The sequence below is a fragment of the Pongo pygmaeus genome, chromosome 2, assembly GCF_028885625.2.
Source record: "Pongo pygmaeus isolate AG05252 chromosome 2, NHGRI_mPonPyg2-v2.0_pri, whole genome shotgun sequence".
Lineage (NCBI taxonomy): Eukaryota > Metazoa > Chordata > Mammalia > Primates > Hominidae > Pongo > Pongo pygmaeus.
In genome coordinates, this window is record NC_085930.1 from 40,703,908 (window position 1) to 40,721,634 (window position 17,727).

Here is a 17,727-nt window from a genome sequence, read left to right on the forward strand (position 1 = left end):
CTTTAGATATCTCCATTGTATTTTATGGCATTATGTGGTATAAAATCAGAAAATTTCATTGAGCAACAACTAAGACTTATGAACTCATATGCTAAGGATAGGTAGATTTTGGTTAAGTATTTTAATTATTTATCTAATAAGCATTAATTAAAGAAAGACAGAATATATGACAGAATTGAATTCAATTAACAATCATCAAGAACCAAAGTTCGAAAATAAAGGTAAAAGTTTTTTGAAACTATTATGTGAGTCGTATGAGAAATTATTTGACTATAACAATTCAAGTTTTGTATTAAGTTTTAGAAACACATACAGCAAAGTTTACCTAAAGCAAAGCAGAAACACTATTTTTTTACTCCATTAATTTATAACTTTTGATTATTTTGATAGGTGGTTAAGAGTATGTTTTATTTCATAAAAAATATATTTTTTAAAAATGGAAACTAATACAAATTACATTATTGGGAACATCTTGCACTTAGGTAAGATAACATTAGTTTCAGGCACAATTGAAAATATCTCTCTGTGTACATATCTCAATAAAAAATAAAAATTTATGCAGAAATGTTACTTGAAAATTGGCAGATTAAATATACAAGTTAGAAACAATGAAGTAAATTCCATACTTATTAATAATTGATTTTAAAAGGAGTAAAAGCCTAAATTTTGAAACTCAGTGTTTTCATTACATTAGTTTTAACTAGAACTGTTTTAAAGTCATGCATTAGAGGTCACTGCTCTTTAAATGAATAAAATTGATAGATTGTGAATTTTAATTCCTGTTTAGGGGTGTCTATGTCTGCAAGAAAAAGAGCAAGTGGCAAACAAACAGGTCTGTGCAGGAGAGCTCTATCACAGAAACACTGGAACCATTAAAAATCCTATTCTGTTACTTAAAATGGATCCTCAAAGATCTCTCCCCTTTTACTTAGTATAAAAAGATACACATTCTAATAGATAAAGCCATTTTCTTTTAAACTACTTTGAAAACCAAATTTTCATTAATCCTATACGTCTTCTACCCTCTTTAATTACCCTCAAATCATTCCAACTGTATTTTCTGACTTTTGTTCCTAAACTGGAAGAACCAACTAAAAATCCTGTATGTCTTCTACCCTCTTTAATTATCTTCAAATCATTCCAATTGTATTTTCTCATTTTTGGTCCTAAACTGGAAGAACAAACTAAAAAGCATTTTCTAAGTGAAATATCTGAAATTATTGGCATAGGTTAATGAAAATAAGATTGACTTACCCACAAATTTCATATAAACTAGTCCAAGTAATTGTGCTAGAGCTAAGATACTCAAACCTGAAATCAGAAGAGGGCCATGCATTGGTATACACGCTGTAAAAACAAATAAAATTCTGTATTAGAAAAGCATATGAAATAACTTATTAAAAGACAGTAATAATCCCAAGTTTTAAGAGAGTTATTCTAATGATCAAAAAACAAAAATTATCCATATATGTTTACTAACTTAACTGGCAAAATGACTCAAAATTATTATAAGCACAAAGCCCTCCTTTGCATAACACATACCTTATCATATCAAGAAATGGGAACTGGTGTTTCAAGTCTAAGGCTCCAACCAATTTGAGCCCAGTTATTTTAAAATCTCTTCCACAAATACAGGCATATCAGTTTGGGTGCTAGAACAATCAGCTACCAAGCCATATATACAGCTAATATCTTTGTAGCAAGGAGGAAAGCACTATTACCACTGGGGTAAATTGGAAGTTTAAAAAGAAATGCTCAGAATGCTAAATGCTGTCAAGTATATGAATAAACAAAAACTCTTATTTATTGGTGGTGATAATACAAAATGGTACAGCTATTTTGATACAGAGAGTTTGGCAGTTTATTACAACATACTCTTTACAGTCCCGTAATTGCACTCCTTGGTATTTGCCCAAATGGAATAGAAAACTTATGTCCACATAAAAATATGTATGTGAATGTACTTTCCACTCAATTTTGCCATGAACCAAAAACTGCACTAAAAAAAAAAAAATCAAGTCTATATATTTTTAAAAAGAGAGAAAGAAAAAGAAAAAGGAAGAAGAGCTCTGTCCAAGAGTAACCCAAATTAGGTCTACAGAAAGATGACTCTTACCCGCAATACAGAGACTCAGTCCAACCACAGCGAGGATATAGGCTATCACCTGAATAACCAATATGGCGATGACGAAGGAGTTTAATCCAATCGCTGGAGGAAGGAAAGGGACGTAACAGAAGCATGTCGAGAGTATTGAAAAAGCAATCACTTCCACTTGCATTTGGTATAATCAGGGATCTCCTAAGACCAAAGACTGACTCTGGAGTTCATTGTTTGACGGTAGATGTTAACTCAGTGATCTAACCCTTCCACACAAGTAGTCAGCTCCAAATTCACACATTCAGCAGCCTTTAACTTTCACAGTCAGCTAAGTGGGACTGGAAGTTTTTACCCTAAATCTTAGAACAATGCTGCTTTTACCACACTTGTGCATTTTACAATATGAACGGCTATTATGAATGGCTTCCCCACATGCACACAGAATTGCTCTTGCTGAGGGAACCATTATGCAAATATGTGACTGTAAACATCATGCTCTCTATCTCTAGATCTGTCATTTTATAACAAATACCTTTCCAATGTACAACAAGCCAGAGATAGGCTCTAAGACCAAGTGTTAAATGTGACTCTTTAATAATAATAACTAAATATGGTAGTGATCTACTTTCAAAATGCAGTGAAAATGATACTGATTATAGTTTGGATATCCATACCATCTTTTAAAACTACAGTATTAAGGTTTGCTAATAATTAAAACAAATATGTTTCTACTATTTGTGATTCATAATTCCATTTTATAGAACCAGTCTTCTTAATGCAGAAGCAGAAGCTTAGCAAAAGAAGAGAAAGACTGTGTTTAACATCCACTTGTAACTTCAAAAAACTGAAATTAGAATATGAAAATAATCATTAAGAAATTATATGGCATAATTTAAAATTATGCTGATTGGCATCAAATACATATGAAAATCACTTTTTACAAAACAGCTAACCTAGAATAACCTTAAAATTAATATGAATGGGAAAATGTCACTAAGAATAGCATGAAAAATCTTTTAATAAACCTACTCTTATTGAGTTGTAAAAAAATTATATGAGTATTTTCACCAAAACTGCTGTTTTGTAAATGAAAAAGGTAGGCAAAGTCATACTATAACAACAAAAACTCACCTGTACTAAACACATAGTAGTGAAGTAATATTAATATCCCTGTAGAAGTCACAATTAAACCAAGGCCAGTAGCATTCTTTAATGAATATTCACCTGTCAATAAATAAAAACATTTAAAATATTTTGCTACATACTTTTTAAATGTACTAATCTAAATTCTGCGCTTGACATCTGTGAAAATTTAAAAAATATACGTTTCCCTGAAAACCTCACACAAAATTACTATTTTTTGATTAAGACCAAACTTAAGACACCTAAATCTCAACATTTAAGTTTCAACATGCTGAAACCTTGAATTGGCTCTGCCTCCTTCTTAACCAGCTTACAGAATTCCAGATGAGAAACCGTGTATTCATCTTTTACTGTTCCCTTCATCTGCTGTATTCAGTATGTCCCAAAGTCAAATCAATTGTTCTTTCAAGTTGTCTTCTGAATTCACCTCCTTCTTCCCGCTGTCTTCACTAACTTCAGATATCAATAGAGCTGCCAAGCCCATGTTCCTAAATACTACACCTGTACTGCATTCTTCTCCAGAAACAATGGTGTGCTATAGTTATTAGGTTGAGTCCCAGCCTTCCTTTGCTTTTCTTTACATGTGCTACATATCCTCATTTCCCACTCACATTCCCATCCTCCAAATGCAACTGCCAATTTCCACAGACTTGGTTCCCACATTCATTCCACTTTCATGTCTTGGCCAATGAAGTTTGCCTCTGTAGTGAGTTGAATGATGGCCCTAAAGTTATTTCTACCTCCTAATCCCTAAAACCTGTGAATATTACCTAATACAGCAAAAGAGTGAATACTGCATTATATGACAAAAGATATGATGAAGTTAAGGATCTGAAAGGAGGAGCTTACCCTGGATTATATGAGTGGGCTCTAATTCCAATGACAAATGTGCTCATAAGAGAGAGGCTCAGGGAGATTTAACAAAAACACAGAGGCAAAGACACAGAGGAAGGAGGAGGCAATGTGACCAGAGAGGCAGAGGATGGAGTTATGCTGCCGCAAACTAAGGAATGATAAACATTGTCATTCTTCAGCAAATTCCAGGAGCTATAAGAGGCAAGAAATGGATTCTTCCATAGAGCCTTGAGAGGGAGTGTGGCCCTGATGACATCCAGATTTCAGACTTATGGCCTCCAGCGTGGAGAGGGAATTGCTATTGTTTAAGCCACCCAGTTTGTGGTCATCTGTTCCAACAGCCCTAGGAAACTAATGCAGCCCTCCTCACCCTGAAACACCCTCATCTACCTCCTACGTTCCTGCCTAGGAACCGCACATCTTACCTGGGACGAAAAGAATGGCTCCAACAATGACAATGACAGTGATCATTAGTCCAGCAACAAGTAAAGCAATTGTTTTCTCATCCATACCACCGGATCTATATTTAAGTGCTTAAAAAAGAAAAACAAAGAATTATATGAACTCAATCACAAGTGAAGCCATTTTAATAACTTACAAGGTACAGAGACAAACTGACAGAAGTACTATAATGTATTAACTTCTGAGGAACAACTCCTTAATATCATCAAGTCACCTCACATCTCTTTCATAAGCAAATGGATAATGTCACGGCAGTATAAATATGGATGGTGAATTATAGGTGACACCTTATTTTCCCACACTAACAAATGAGGTTCTATACATCAGTCTTTCTCGGTTGATGTATTACTAATAAATTGAGTTAGATAAGTTTTTGGTGGGGGGGGACACTGCTCTGCATAATATAGAATGTTTAGGAGCATCCTTGGCCTCTACATACTAGATGCTAGTAACTAGATGCCAGTTATGTTAATCAAACTGTTTTCGGACATTGTCAATGCCCCCTGATGAGCAAAATCACTCCAACTGACAACACAACACTGATGTACATAATACTAATGGGAAATAATGGGTTAACTAACAATATTGAGAAAAAGAGAATTTTGTTCTACCTTACATAAAATTAGTAAACCATCTGGAAATCTAGTTATTTTGTTTTGAAAAAAATGACAGAATAAAACTGGGCAAATTACATCCTTGTGAAATCCTGATGAAGAAAAAAAGCTTAAATTGTTCAATTAAAATATTTTAATAAAAATAAACTGCAAAGACTCAACGGGATTCATCATACATCTTATTGTTTCTGCTGCTAGCTCCACTGTCAAGTATCTCATACCTTCCCTGAAAGAAGAATGGAATGGATCAATCTGCAAACATTAGTTCTTTTACTATATATGAATATTTTAAATTTTGGTTAATATTGAAGTTGATTTTTTCACCAAGGAAGTTGTTTAAGGCAACCTAAAAGCAAACTGAGTAGCAGAAAGAAACAGTGTGTGATTGAAATGCTGTTGTGTGTCATCCACATAGAGATATTCTCCATGACAGTAATCAATGGGTGACCGTCAGGAAGGGGAAAATATTTTAAATGTTATATTTAGCATTTAGTTTTTTTTCTTCTACAGTGACAAACATTAAATAAAGTAAAATCAATAAATAAGCCCCTAAATGATTGTGATAAAAATCTATGTTTAAGGTATACGACAGGTACCTAAATATTTTTGGAATTTCTATCTACCCATATCTTATAACTTCAATGTTAGTCTCTTTATAGGGAGATAAGTCCTAAGCAATAAATAACCAATTTATTAATGTGGATTTCAGTTACTCAACTGAGTAACTGAAATCCACATTAATCAGAGAAGAGAAACCCATATTAATCAGAAAACATCCTATGGCAAGTTCCCCAAGTTTTTATTTGATTCATTATTTCCGCCCAGCCCTGGACTTATGTGCCTAATACTCAGTCATAGCCTTGCCTTCTTATAAGGCACAGAGTTTTCATAACTTCCCTATTTTCTAGGCTTAAATGCTGGCTAGAATGAAACTGAGTATATAAGTCACAAAAGGCACATACACAGAAAAAGGAACTTTCTCTAGACATATGTCACATTTTCCATTTTAATCCCATATATATTGTTATCTAAATAGAGCTTGAAAGTTCTGCAAAGGGTTATAAAGTAGAAGCTGTTTCAAATGCACCTCACAATCAATCAAACATTCATAAGAAACTCTTCCCGGTTTAAGTCAATGCATAAAAAAGCTACTAAGATCAAGCAACAAGAATTTGCCTTAGAGTACAGTATAATTTCATGGAAAAAGGTTGACTTATGTTCTTCTTCTATATTTTTTCTTTTCTTTTTCTTTTTTTTTTTTTTTTTTGAGACGGAGTCTCTCGCTCCGTTACCCAGGCTGGAGTGCAGTGGCACAATCTCGGCTCACCGCAACCTCTGCCTCCCAGGTTCAAGTGATTCTCCTGCCTCAGCCTCCCGAGTAGCTGGGACTACAGGCATGCGCCACCAGGCCTGGCTAATTTTTGATTCTTTTTTTTTTAGTAGAGACGGGGTTTCACCATGTTGGCCAGGCTGATCTCAAGCTCCTGACCTCATGATCCACCTGCCACGGCCTCCCAAAGTGCTGGGATTACAGGTGTGAGCCACCATGCCTGGTGACTTACATCCTTCTTAACAAAAATAAGAGTTTGAATCTCATATAAAATTTATCCTCTTTAGGCTTAGAAGAGCTGTTATAGGAGAAAACAGTGCAAACAATAGCAACAAAAATAAAACATCACAAAATACTACCATAGACAGGGTTCCACCATAAAATGGTCTGTCTCTCTTTGAGTATAAGTACACTATATATTGAAAGTAGTTTTGGTTCCTATTGATTAGTTCAACTACTACTTATTTTCCAGGCCACCTTCAACTTTTCCTTAAATTAAGTAGCCATTTCCAACAAATACACATGTTGAGGATCCCAAGTGTGAAAAAATCTGAAATCCAAAACACTTCTGGTCCCAGGCATTTTGGATAACGGACACTCCACCTGTCTCTGTGGGGTCTACCAATGAAAGAGTATCTCCAGGTTTTCTTCAATGAATCTTCAGAAAGAGTTTCTTTTGGCTCATTTTCTTTGCTCACATGGCCACATTTCAGCAGGTACCACAGCTAATGTGGGGTAGGTATCTTGTTGCTAGCCCAGTCGTCAAATTTCTCAGTATAGCGAAAGGGCAAGGAATTTGATATAATAGATGCCATAGAACCCAATAACCTCAAGGATCTCTTATTGATCTTTTCTTGTCCTTCAGTAAGTGGATTTATCCTTATTTACTGAATGTATCAAAACATTAAATGCAGCCAAAAAAAATAAATTCAAGTAATTCTCCACTTAGCATTAAGATAAAAATAACTCAATGTGTTCTTAACAGCAGGCTCTTATCAAATTTTCTAGTATGACTTTCAGACGGCTTGGCAAGGCAATCTAAGTAATTTTTAAAATCTGCGTGCTCTTAAGGATTACCCTCAGCTACAACTACTGAAATCAATACACAAAATAAAGTACATGAGAAATAATAGTAATTACATGCTTAACAAAAAATGTATAACCTTAGTGCTCAGCCTGACACAGGGATACCAAGTATCAGGGGAGACAGTATAACATTTTTGTGAACAAATTAGGTATTCTAAAATTTTCTTTTATATGTTCTATAAAATAATTAGTAACCAAAAGCAGGCTACTTCTCAGAAATCTGTTGGGTTGGTTCATTCATTTGTTCTATAAATATTTACTGTGTACCTACAATGTACCAGCCCCTTTTGCTAGTCTAAATCAAGGAACAAGTAGATTACTTTATTTGACAATAATTGATTGAGCACTATCAATCTACATGACAATCACTATTCTAAATGCTGACAGTGAACACAAAAAGCAAACACAAGGCCTGCCTCAAGGCCCTTACATTCTAATGGGTGAGCGTGTGTGTTTGAGGGGAGGGGGTGTGAGTGATGAGTATGTTACTCCCAAAACTTCTTTCCCAGTTAAAGAGATGGTGAAGGCCTACTCTAAGAAAATTCCTTTATGCATTTAATCATTCAAATTCATGCAGATGAAGCAATGACATGACCCTCTAGCCACCTGAAAAAACAGCTAATGTTATGAATGGACAAGAAGGTTTTCTGATTTTGTGACCAATAGACAGCACATACAAGATAAAATGCAGGTGTGACTGATGAAATCTAATGAAATTACCAAGTCAACTTGGGGATAAAATCAAGTCTATCATGTTAAGTTTCCATGACACCCCAAAGACTGGATTTGACATACCCATATAGGCTCACACAGACTGCAGTCCATCCAACAAAACCCAAAACCCAAGAATTTAATGCCTGCCCAAAGACATGACATTTGGAGTGATTGGTAAGTAAGTAGAGAGACAGGAAGGCTTACCAGGCTGATGTGTATCAGACTAAGAATAAATCACAAAGAAAGATGGGTTTGATTTCATTATTACAGTGCTGTTTTCAGATAACTCTAGGAAAGTAATTTTAGAATATTTTTTGTATCTGTTGAGCTGTAAATGAATATTGTTTTCAGTGTAGAATAAAGCACATCTGACACCTTTATACATAAAATTACAATTTCATTTTTTAAATTGTTTAAATTTAAATTACTATTTTTCAAGTATCTAATACACTTATTTAACACACACATGCATTCACAAATGAAAGCTTCTGAAACTGGTACTGGAAAAAAATGAACATTAATACAAATTATAAAATTACTTGACAGAAGGCAAGTTAAATCATTTTATAATAAACTCCATACACTATCCAACTTGCTCTGATGAAACAATTTTGTCACAATGAATACTGACTAGACATCAGTCTATAGGACAGAGATAAAAGAGCCCAGGCTTTGTGCATCAAGAACTTTGAACATAAAAGATGAAAGAAGGGGATGTCCAACAGACCAAACTTCCTTTTTTTCATTATCAACTTTCCCTGCCTTGTGGATTTCACAATTTTAGAGTATAGGAGAAGGTTGTGATGTCTGGATTTGGAAAGGGTCAAGGGATTTCTACAAAAGAGTAAAATGCTGAGCTACAGATTTGTTCAATTCCTCCCACAATAAAATCAGCACATAATCACATTATTTAATAACAGAATGTGATCATTATATGGACAGGACCAAGGGAAAGCACTGGGAGTTCAAGATTATTGAATAGAATTCACAGTAAGGGGCCACGCACGGTGGCTCATGCCTGTAATCCCAGCACTTTGGGAGGTCGAGACAGACGGATCACGAGGTCAGGAGTTCGAGACCAGCCTGGCCAATATGGTGAAACCCCGTCACTACTAAAAATACAAAAATTACCCAGGCGTGGTGGTGCATGCCAGTAGCCTGTAACTACTCGGGAGGCTGAGACAGAAGAATCGCTTGAACCTGGGAGGCGGAGGTTGCAGTGAGCCGAGATCACGCCACTGCACTCCAGCCTGGGCGACAGAGAGAGACTCCGTCTCAAAAAAAAAAAAAAAAAAAAAAAAAGAATTCATAGTAAACTTAATAACAAAGTCTTATTATCAGGGGCCATCAACCAGGTCACAGAATGATTCTTTGTGATAATATCTGTTGTATATTTTACTTTCTTGGATGGAAATTTCCTAGTCCAAGATAGGATATGTCTTCACTTTTTCAGAATAATTTTTCTAATTTATGAAGAAATTTCCTGTTCCATTACTTATTTTAAATATGCTTTCATGGCTGAATTACTTTCATTATTAAGCTGTCCTCAAGTCAAAACTCAAGGACTTGGTAGGATCTCAAGGTAGTGTAATGAGAACTTTTTTCCTTGAATTTTCTAACAATGATTTCTACAGGAACATCTACTCAAAGACATCTGAGCCGTAACCAAAATCTATGTGGAGTAATTTTGAGCAGGGAGGAGAAAGTTGAAAAAAAAATTAAAGATGCCTAGAATACAGTTTTAAATTTGGAATCAATTACAGCAGTCCTCACTTTGCACTATACTGATATGAATTCCAGTTACCATGGTTTAATCAAATAAATCCCTCACAAACAGTCCAAATTTCAATTACCACAGTATATTAACTGAGTAACTGCATAAAGTACAACTTCACTGCTATTTCTTCAGTTCAAAAATAACTATGTAAATAGCAGATGCCCCATCATGATCAGTGATCAATCATGTCACTTCTTTTGAAGACTGTTGGTGACTAGTCACTGTACATCTGATATTTAGGTTATGCACAGACAGCAAAGTATGGAGTTTTGTTACCTCCTTGTTTCCCAGTGATAAACCCATGTGACATTTTATAATGGATAAATCAAAAGAGGAAACTAGGCAAGAAAGATGAAAGAGTAAAGAAATAAAAACTGACAAATGCTAGGAGTGAAATTTGAATAGACCATAAATGGAGTAAGAGAAGAAATAGCTGATTGTGGGAATGTTGACATTACTGCAATGCAAGAAACTCCAGAGATGAAGCCAGAAGAACTCAGCGAAGGTGGACTTACTGATATAAATGAGGAAAGTGAGGAGGATGTAACAAAAAGAATAAAGACGTCCCAGAGGAAGTGACTGGCAATAAAATAAACTTTAAACATTCAAAAAAACATTAAAGGAATTCTTTCATGACATTGAGAGTGCAAAGGATAAAACGGTAGAAACTGATCCAAACTTAGAAAGGTGTATGACAATTCACCAAGCCATAGAGAAGATGCTTGCTCTGTATCCAAAGTTATGCAAGAAGAACACACAAGTGTTGTTCAAACTACTCTTGATAACACACTTTCATTCTCGATGTTTCTAATGATTTAATTTACCACATACTAAATACTAGCTTTACTATTTTTCATTTCCCAATGCCATTGTTATTGATAATAACAGAGTTTTTAAGGTTTTAACAAAAAAAAATTTAAAGGTCATGGAACAATATAATAATAGTTTTTCCCATTCATCATGAAGATTGTTTTGCAGAGTTTCAGCTTACATGGTCATGTTTATGGTCTTGCAGCTTTGTGCGAAGCCAGTATTGCCTGTATAAGACAAAGTTACAAAGGCAAAGAAAGAACAGATAGGCCTATCTCAAAGAATTTCAAAATGTTAGCCAGTTCTTTACATACAGTTGGACCTTAATCCTGCAGAAACTGGAGGACTAGGTGGACAGCACTTAAAATGATATCAGAGTGAGAAAGAAGAATCCTGAAAATCAGCCAGGAACGTAATTGTCAGTAGAGTGGCAAACTGTGAGTTGGTGTAGTTTTCAGAACACAAACAAAGCATCTGAAATGCAATACTATCAGTTAAGCCTTGGTGTTTGATTCTAGCAATCTCTGAGCTGTTTGCTAAGCATAGAGATTCTGCTTAAAAGTTCCTAAGTTAAAGCTAAGCTAAAGGTGAAGGTATTTAGGAACATTTCCCTGTAAGAGTCCTTTACCTTTGAAACATGGTCCAGGGCTCACCAAGTCCTGGCTGGGCTCTGGGAGTTTAAGAGTCTTCTCGGGCTTCTTCCTCAGTAGGACCAATGGCATCCTGAGACATCTTTCAAGATACAGCTCTGGTATAAAGAAACTCTTTCTCCTCAGAGTGAGCAAATGAGGGCATAACCTGCTGTCTTTACTGAAAGTTTAGCCTGGTAAAGGTCCAGATTTGTCTTGGACCACAAAGACTCACATGCAGAGCTGGAAAAACCACTGAGAGAAATCCCCTGTAGCCAAGTACAGACCATAAATGATAATCAGGAAAAGTTAAGCAGAACTAGAAATCTATAAAATAAAAGTCATGGGTCTGAGTTATTATGAATGCTTTAGAAGATTTACCATACTGGATTCTAAAAAATATACATCTCAGCAGGTGGAGAATAGAGGTGCTTTCTATTTCTATTTGGTGGAATGCTCAGGCCATCAACAGAGGCACTAACAGAAAAGTTAGATTTGGATCCATGACTATCTCAAAGATGTGACAAGGCACGGGATGCACATACATTTATGTCTCCCTGGTGGCAGTGACTTAAATGTGGGTACTACAAAGCCAGGGCAATATGCATGTCACACCCACATTTCAGGCATGTAGCTCGGTGCCCAGCAATCGGTAGGCACCCTGTCACTAGGTATTTGCAGAATAAGTAAACAAATTAGGTCAACATTCTGCTCTCCTAATAAGTTTTAGCTACTCAGTATTATGTGCTTAGATATAGGTTCACCCTTCATGGAAATAAAATCCTCAAAATAAATGCAAAACAGGGAGGCAGTACAGTGCAGTGGTAAACAGTACTAGTTCAAATCCCAGTACTACCAGGAAACGGCTGGGTGATTGCGGGCAAATTGCCTAATCTATCTGTGCCTGTTTCTTATCTACAAAATGGGAATAACAACAGTGTCTATGCCCATAGAGTTCCTGGGAGAAATAAATGTCATTTCAGATATAGAGTACTTTGCACAGAAACTGTCATGCAGAGCAAGAGCTCCACAAATGGCTAGCTACTATTATCACCAACACCTTTAAATGTGAGCGCAGGCTGGGTGAATCATGTATAGACATTCCTCTTCCATGCACATACACACACATCTACCTGTTTCAAGATGAGCCAAAACAAAAAATTGCCACCAAAATATTTCTTTAGGTTTATAAGCACGTTCCTTAAAATATGACCAGTACAAAAAATATAAAAAAGAACATTCCACCTTACTAACACAAAAATTACAATTACGATAAGATGCTTTTTCACCCATCAAATTTGCAGAGATTTTAGAGTTATAATATCAGAATTATAACTGAGGTGAAAGACAGGTATTCTCATCTGCAATAGTAGTTGATACAAACGTTTCTGGAAAACATTTTGGCAGTATGTATCTAGAGTCTTAAAATATCTCTGCCATTTCCAGGCTTCATATCTTTAGCAGAGTTATTTTCATAGTATCAAAAAAAATTGGAAACATCCTTAAAATCCATCAATATGAGAGTTAAGTAAATTATAGTGCATCCACGAAAGTAGAACACAGGCAGCTATAACAAGATTTCTGAAGACACGGGGGAAAATCAGAATGTACAAGCATATAAGCTGTACGAGTCCATTTATGGTTACCTTTTTTTTAAAAAAGATAACAAAAATGAATAGAAAAAGACAGAAAGGGAAATAGGAAATTCACTAGAATACACCAATAGTTTTTCTAGGTTTGGGGACTACAGATGAGTTTTTTTTTTTTTTTTTTCCAATAACTCCCTACTTTGTACGAGGTGTTCTAAAGTGATCTGTATTACTTTTTTAAGTCAGAAAAAATATTGTAAAGCTCATTTTGTAAAAATACAGCCAACAGTGAACAAACTCACTCCTGGTTCATTTCACTAAAAATAATGTCACCAATGATAACGTCTGGATCAGCAAACAAGCCAAACTCAAAAAATCGCACTATGTGAAATAATTTCATGATCTTTAAAAAAGGCTGTTCCCTGCCCAAGTCATATGACTTAGCCCTTAAAGTCTGGCTCTGCCAATATGGTTAAAAGCTTTTCCTAATATCATTGATGCCAGAATAGGTCTTAATGCTACACCAGTCCTTTTCTTGATATAAAAAACTAAGAAATTCTAAGAAAATTTCCAAAAGAAGTCTAGACACTATCTTGAAAGTAAAAGTTATAAAATGTCTTGGCAATTGCCACTGCCACCCCTTTCTTCCCCCTTTTTTCCTTTCAGACAAAAGTTGAGAACATTTCTGAAATCACTAAGCATTTCCAGAATGCCATACATTGAGAAAAGCACTTAAAACATATAATCAATCAGTCATCTCCCTTCCATGTTTATACATCACCATAGATATAGACAGCTTAAACTGCTGAGTAAAAGTAAAATTCATAAAATATACAACAGGGCAATCCACTGCAATAGTTTACTAGCTTTTGTGTGTTTAAAGGTTGCAGAATAAATTAAATAAGCAGTATTTATTCCTTGCCTATATAAATGTTTACTGGTCTTCAGGGTGCTACAAGGAAAGAAGGAATAAATCTTATATTTAAAAAGCTTAAAAGTTTAGACTGTCACCTCAGAACTTCATTAATTTTGTAAATTTTCCTTACCAAAATATGAAAATATGGTTGATTAAACATTAACCATAATGCATATTACCTATTTGCCTAGTAATGACAATTCTATATTGTTGAAGCTAAATCTAATGCAGCATCAAGATCTGCCCTCAGAAGTCTGGTTACGTTACTGTTATAGGAAAGCAAGATCAAAGAACAAAACTCTCTGGTGGCTGCTTCTTTAGAGGCTGCAGAACTGCACGGAGAGGATGACAAAACATGGTTTCGACTGGACTTTTCCAAGGGTGAACACATGTACACAGAGAAAATCAAACTGGGAAAACAAAAAGAGGGGAATCTAAATGCTCCAAAGTATAACATCCTATCTTAAAACTAATGCAGGCTGTCACCAGCTGTTTACCTAATAACATAACGTGTGTGTAGATGTTCTGTGAATATTAAAATGTGACATGAGTTTAAGGTGTTGGTAACTAATAGTCCTACTATTCATTCTTAAGAGATTAAAAAAACACCAAGTGAAAACAACCTTCTTAGGAATTAAAAGTGAACTGCAGCAAAATGTGGGCCACAACATATACTTCAAGGAGACTAGTAGTATTCAAATTACATACTCATATTCATCATAATACACTTTTCCTAGTACAACTTTAAATATTTCACTGATAATGTCTCATAGAAATAACTATATCATCACTGAAACATAAATGAAAAGTAGAAATAATACTTACTTTTAATACCAAACTGTCCCCAGAACAGGAGTATAGCAAAAATTGGGAAAATAACAATGAGAATATTTTCATTTGGAGAAAACCATGAAACTGGGGAAGAAGAAAACAAAAGTCACAATTAGTATTTACTACAACACTTTAAATTCTGCTAATGGTCTATAATACATGCTTTATTATGGAGATGGAAAAAAATTAAAACTGTGGCCTTATTTTTACATGTATTTATTTATATATACACACATATACATAAAACAAATTACACATAATGTACTTATGTAAATTTTATTTATGAATAAAAACTACACTTACTTAAGCATTTCTCACATTTTTCTTATGTTTCACGGGAGGAGGTAGTGCAGTGCAGTGGCTGAGAACAAGGCTCTGTGGCCACACTGCCAGGGTTTGAACTCAACTCTAACTTAACACTCTATGGAACCGTGACCACGTGTCAACACCTCTTTGTTCTTCAGTGTCCTCAACTGTTACACCAGTATAACACAGTAGCTGTATCTTGAAGGACTGTTGTAACTATTAACAAAGTTAATAAAGTACATGCAAAGGTCTTAAAACAAAGCTTAGCACTCACCAAGTACTCAGTTAACTAAAATAAGCATGTATTCATGTGTTGAGTGGCTGGGTGTGTAAAGTCCCAAGAATGTACCTTCAAGGAACAATGAAGTATTCCTGTAAAGACAGACTCAGGGAACCTAAGCGAGGAAGATGCACCACTAGGTACTCTCTTCTCACTGTGGTTAAAATGGAGAGAGATGTGCCCGGTTGGTCTTTTCTCAAACTCACTCTGCAATTATCCACGCATAATTAGGCTTCAGAAGGACTGTTTATATGTAAAGTAAGATGAGTGGCTTTAGGATATTAACGAAGCTGTTATTAAGTGGGTCACATGGTACTTTTATCATAAAAATATATCCACATATCCTATATAAAGGAAATTAAGATATTAAGACTTCAAATGAGATTTGTGAGAACTTTTAAAAATTAAGTTTAATTGCATCTTATAAACCCCTAAGACCATAATTTTAGCTGTGAAATTTCTGCTCTAACAATAAAGCCAAGTAAATGTACTGAAAGTATTCCGGAGTTTGCCTGTACAGAGGGCTGTGTGGTTGGAAGAGTTCTTCTGAACACTGCCCCAAGCAAGCACTGGCATTCCTCTGAAATCAACACTTCTTTCCAATTCCACTCTGCACTATCCCTCGGGTCAGCAGGTGAGGAATTTTCCAGCCTTTCACTCCATAATGATAGCCACATATTTCTTGTGTTAAGCTTATGTTATAGTAAGTCCTGGTAAAATGCTTACATCAATCCCCAGAATATAACGTTATAAACTCTGTTTTACAGATATTAGCTTTTCAGAATCTAGCATTTTGCTCTATATGTAGTAGAGACTCCATATGTTTGCTGTTGAAGGTTGCAATGGTCATAACACAGTTTTGAGAGTGAATGGAAGACATTTTCTTTTATGCTTCTTTGGTTGTGGATCTCTACTGAGAGACGTTTTTGGATACTCTGAATCAATACCTTAATTTCCAACTGTATAACGGAATATCTTCTTATACCAAAGAAAAGTCACTTCAGTATAGCCTAAAACCCTACCAGGAAAAAATTTTGGAGATCATGCTTGGATTTTTGTATCTAATCCCCAATGGATTTGGTAAAGCTGAATGGTCTAATAGCCATGCTTAATTGATGTATTTTTCATTACTTCCTCTGTGCTTTTGTTTTTAATTGTGTACCTCAACTCCTCAAATCCTCACAATTATCATGTGAGAAATTATTAACCTCTCCTTATAGTTGTAGAAACTGAGGAACAGTGAATTCAGGCTCTTCAGTTATCTTAACTGTTCATGTTCCACAATGAATCCTGACATTTTCATCACCCCATCCCCGACTAAACTCCCCCTCTCATTTTCCTCATTTCAGTCGTGGTGACCATTTTCCTCATTTCAGTCGTGGTGACCCCATAAACTTCAGTTGCTTGAGGCTGAAAACCTTGGAGTTATACCTGACTCCTTGATTTCTCCCACATCCCATTCTAGTTAAACAGCAAATCCTGCTGACTCTACCTTCAAAATATAGCCAATATCTGATCTCATAGTCAAGATGAGCTGACAATGAAATGTTCTTTCATTGGTCTCTGCCTCTATACACAAAAAATTTTTAGGATATATTAATAGAATATTAATATATTAATATTAATTTGAATATATTAACAAAAGTAAGAGGTGCATTCGACCCTGGTGTGACCACTCATTTTTCACTTATTCCACAAACACTTATTGAAAGCCCACCATGGGGAGGAACTCCTCTAGGCTCTTGAAGGCCAGCAGTGAACAATGCAGAGGACCTTGAGTGTGCAGAGTGGGAGAAGCTGAGGCAGTAAGGAAAGGCCTCTAGGGAGGGGAACGAAACTAAGCCTAGGACGGGAAGGAGCCTACATTGTGAAGACAGGGAGGAAGAGATGCCAAAGGAACGGCAACTTTGAGAAACCAAAGGATGGCCACTGTGACTGGAATTCAGTGACGAGATCAGATGGGAAGAGTTTGCTAGGGCAAGACCATGTAGAGTCTTAAAAGCTTGTTGGGAGAGTTTGGATTTTATTCTAAGAGCAATGACAAGTGGCTGGAAGGCTTTAAATAGGGAAGAAAAATAACCTGACTTATTTCAAATCTTCTTTGGCAGCCACATGGAGAATGGATTACAGGGAAGCAGGACCTGTCAGAAAGTTACAGCAGCAGTAATTTGGAAGGGAGAAGGGTGTGACCAACAAATGCAGTCCTGAGCTCAGTTTTACTCATCACATTTGAAGATCTAACAGGGAATTGCTCCAAAGGAAGATGACTAGAATGGGGATCCCGAAA

General features: G+C 35.6%; 1 protein-coding gene across 8 annotated transcripts in view; it reads right to left on the minus strand.

The window, feature by feature from the left end:
• The window catches only part of CD47 (CD47 molecule), a 47,421-nt gene that overhangs the window by 12,480 nt on the left and 17,214 nt on the right, over nt 1-17,727 (minus strand). For all 8 annotated transcript variants that reach the window (XR_008501499.2, XR_008501500.2, XR_010125668.1 and 5 more), the window contains exons 3-7: nt 14,849-14,938; nt 4,522-4,629; nt 3,230-3,322; nt 2,117-2,209; nt 1,255-1,347 (exon numbers count right to left, since the gene is read on the minus strand). Coding sequence is in view for 5 of the 8 variants with exons in the window: in XM_054480907.2 (XP_054336882.1) it covers nt 1,255-1,347; nt 2,117-2,209; nt 3,230-3,322; nt 4,522-4,629; nt 14,849-14,938 (477 nt within the window). In the remaining 3 variants the exon portion in view is untranslated. The remainder of the gene's footprint in view (nt 1-1,254; nt 1,348-2,116; nt 2,210-3,229; nt 3,323-4,521; nt 4,630-14,848; nt 14,939-17,727) is intronic.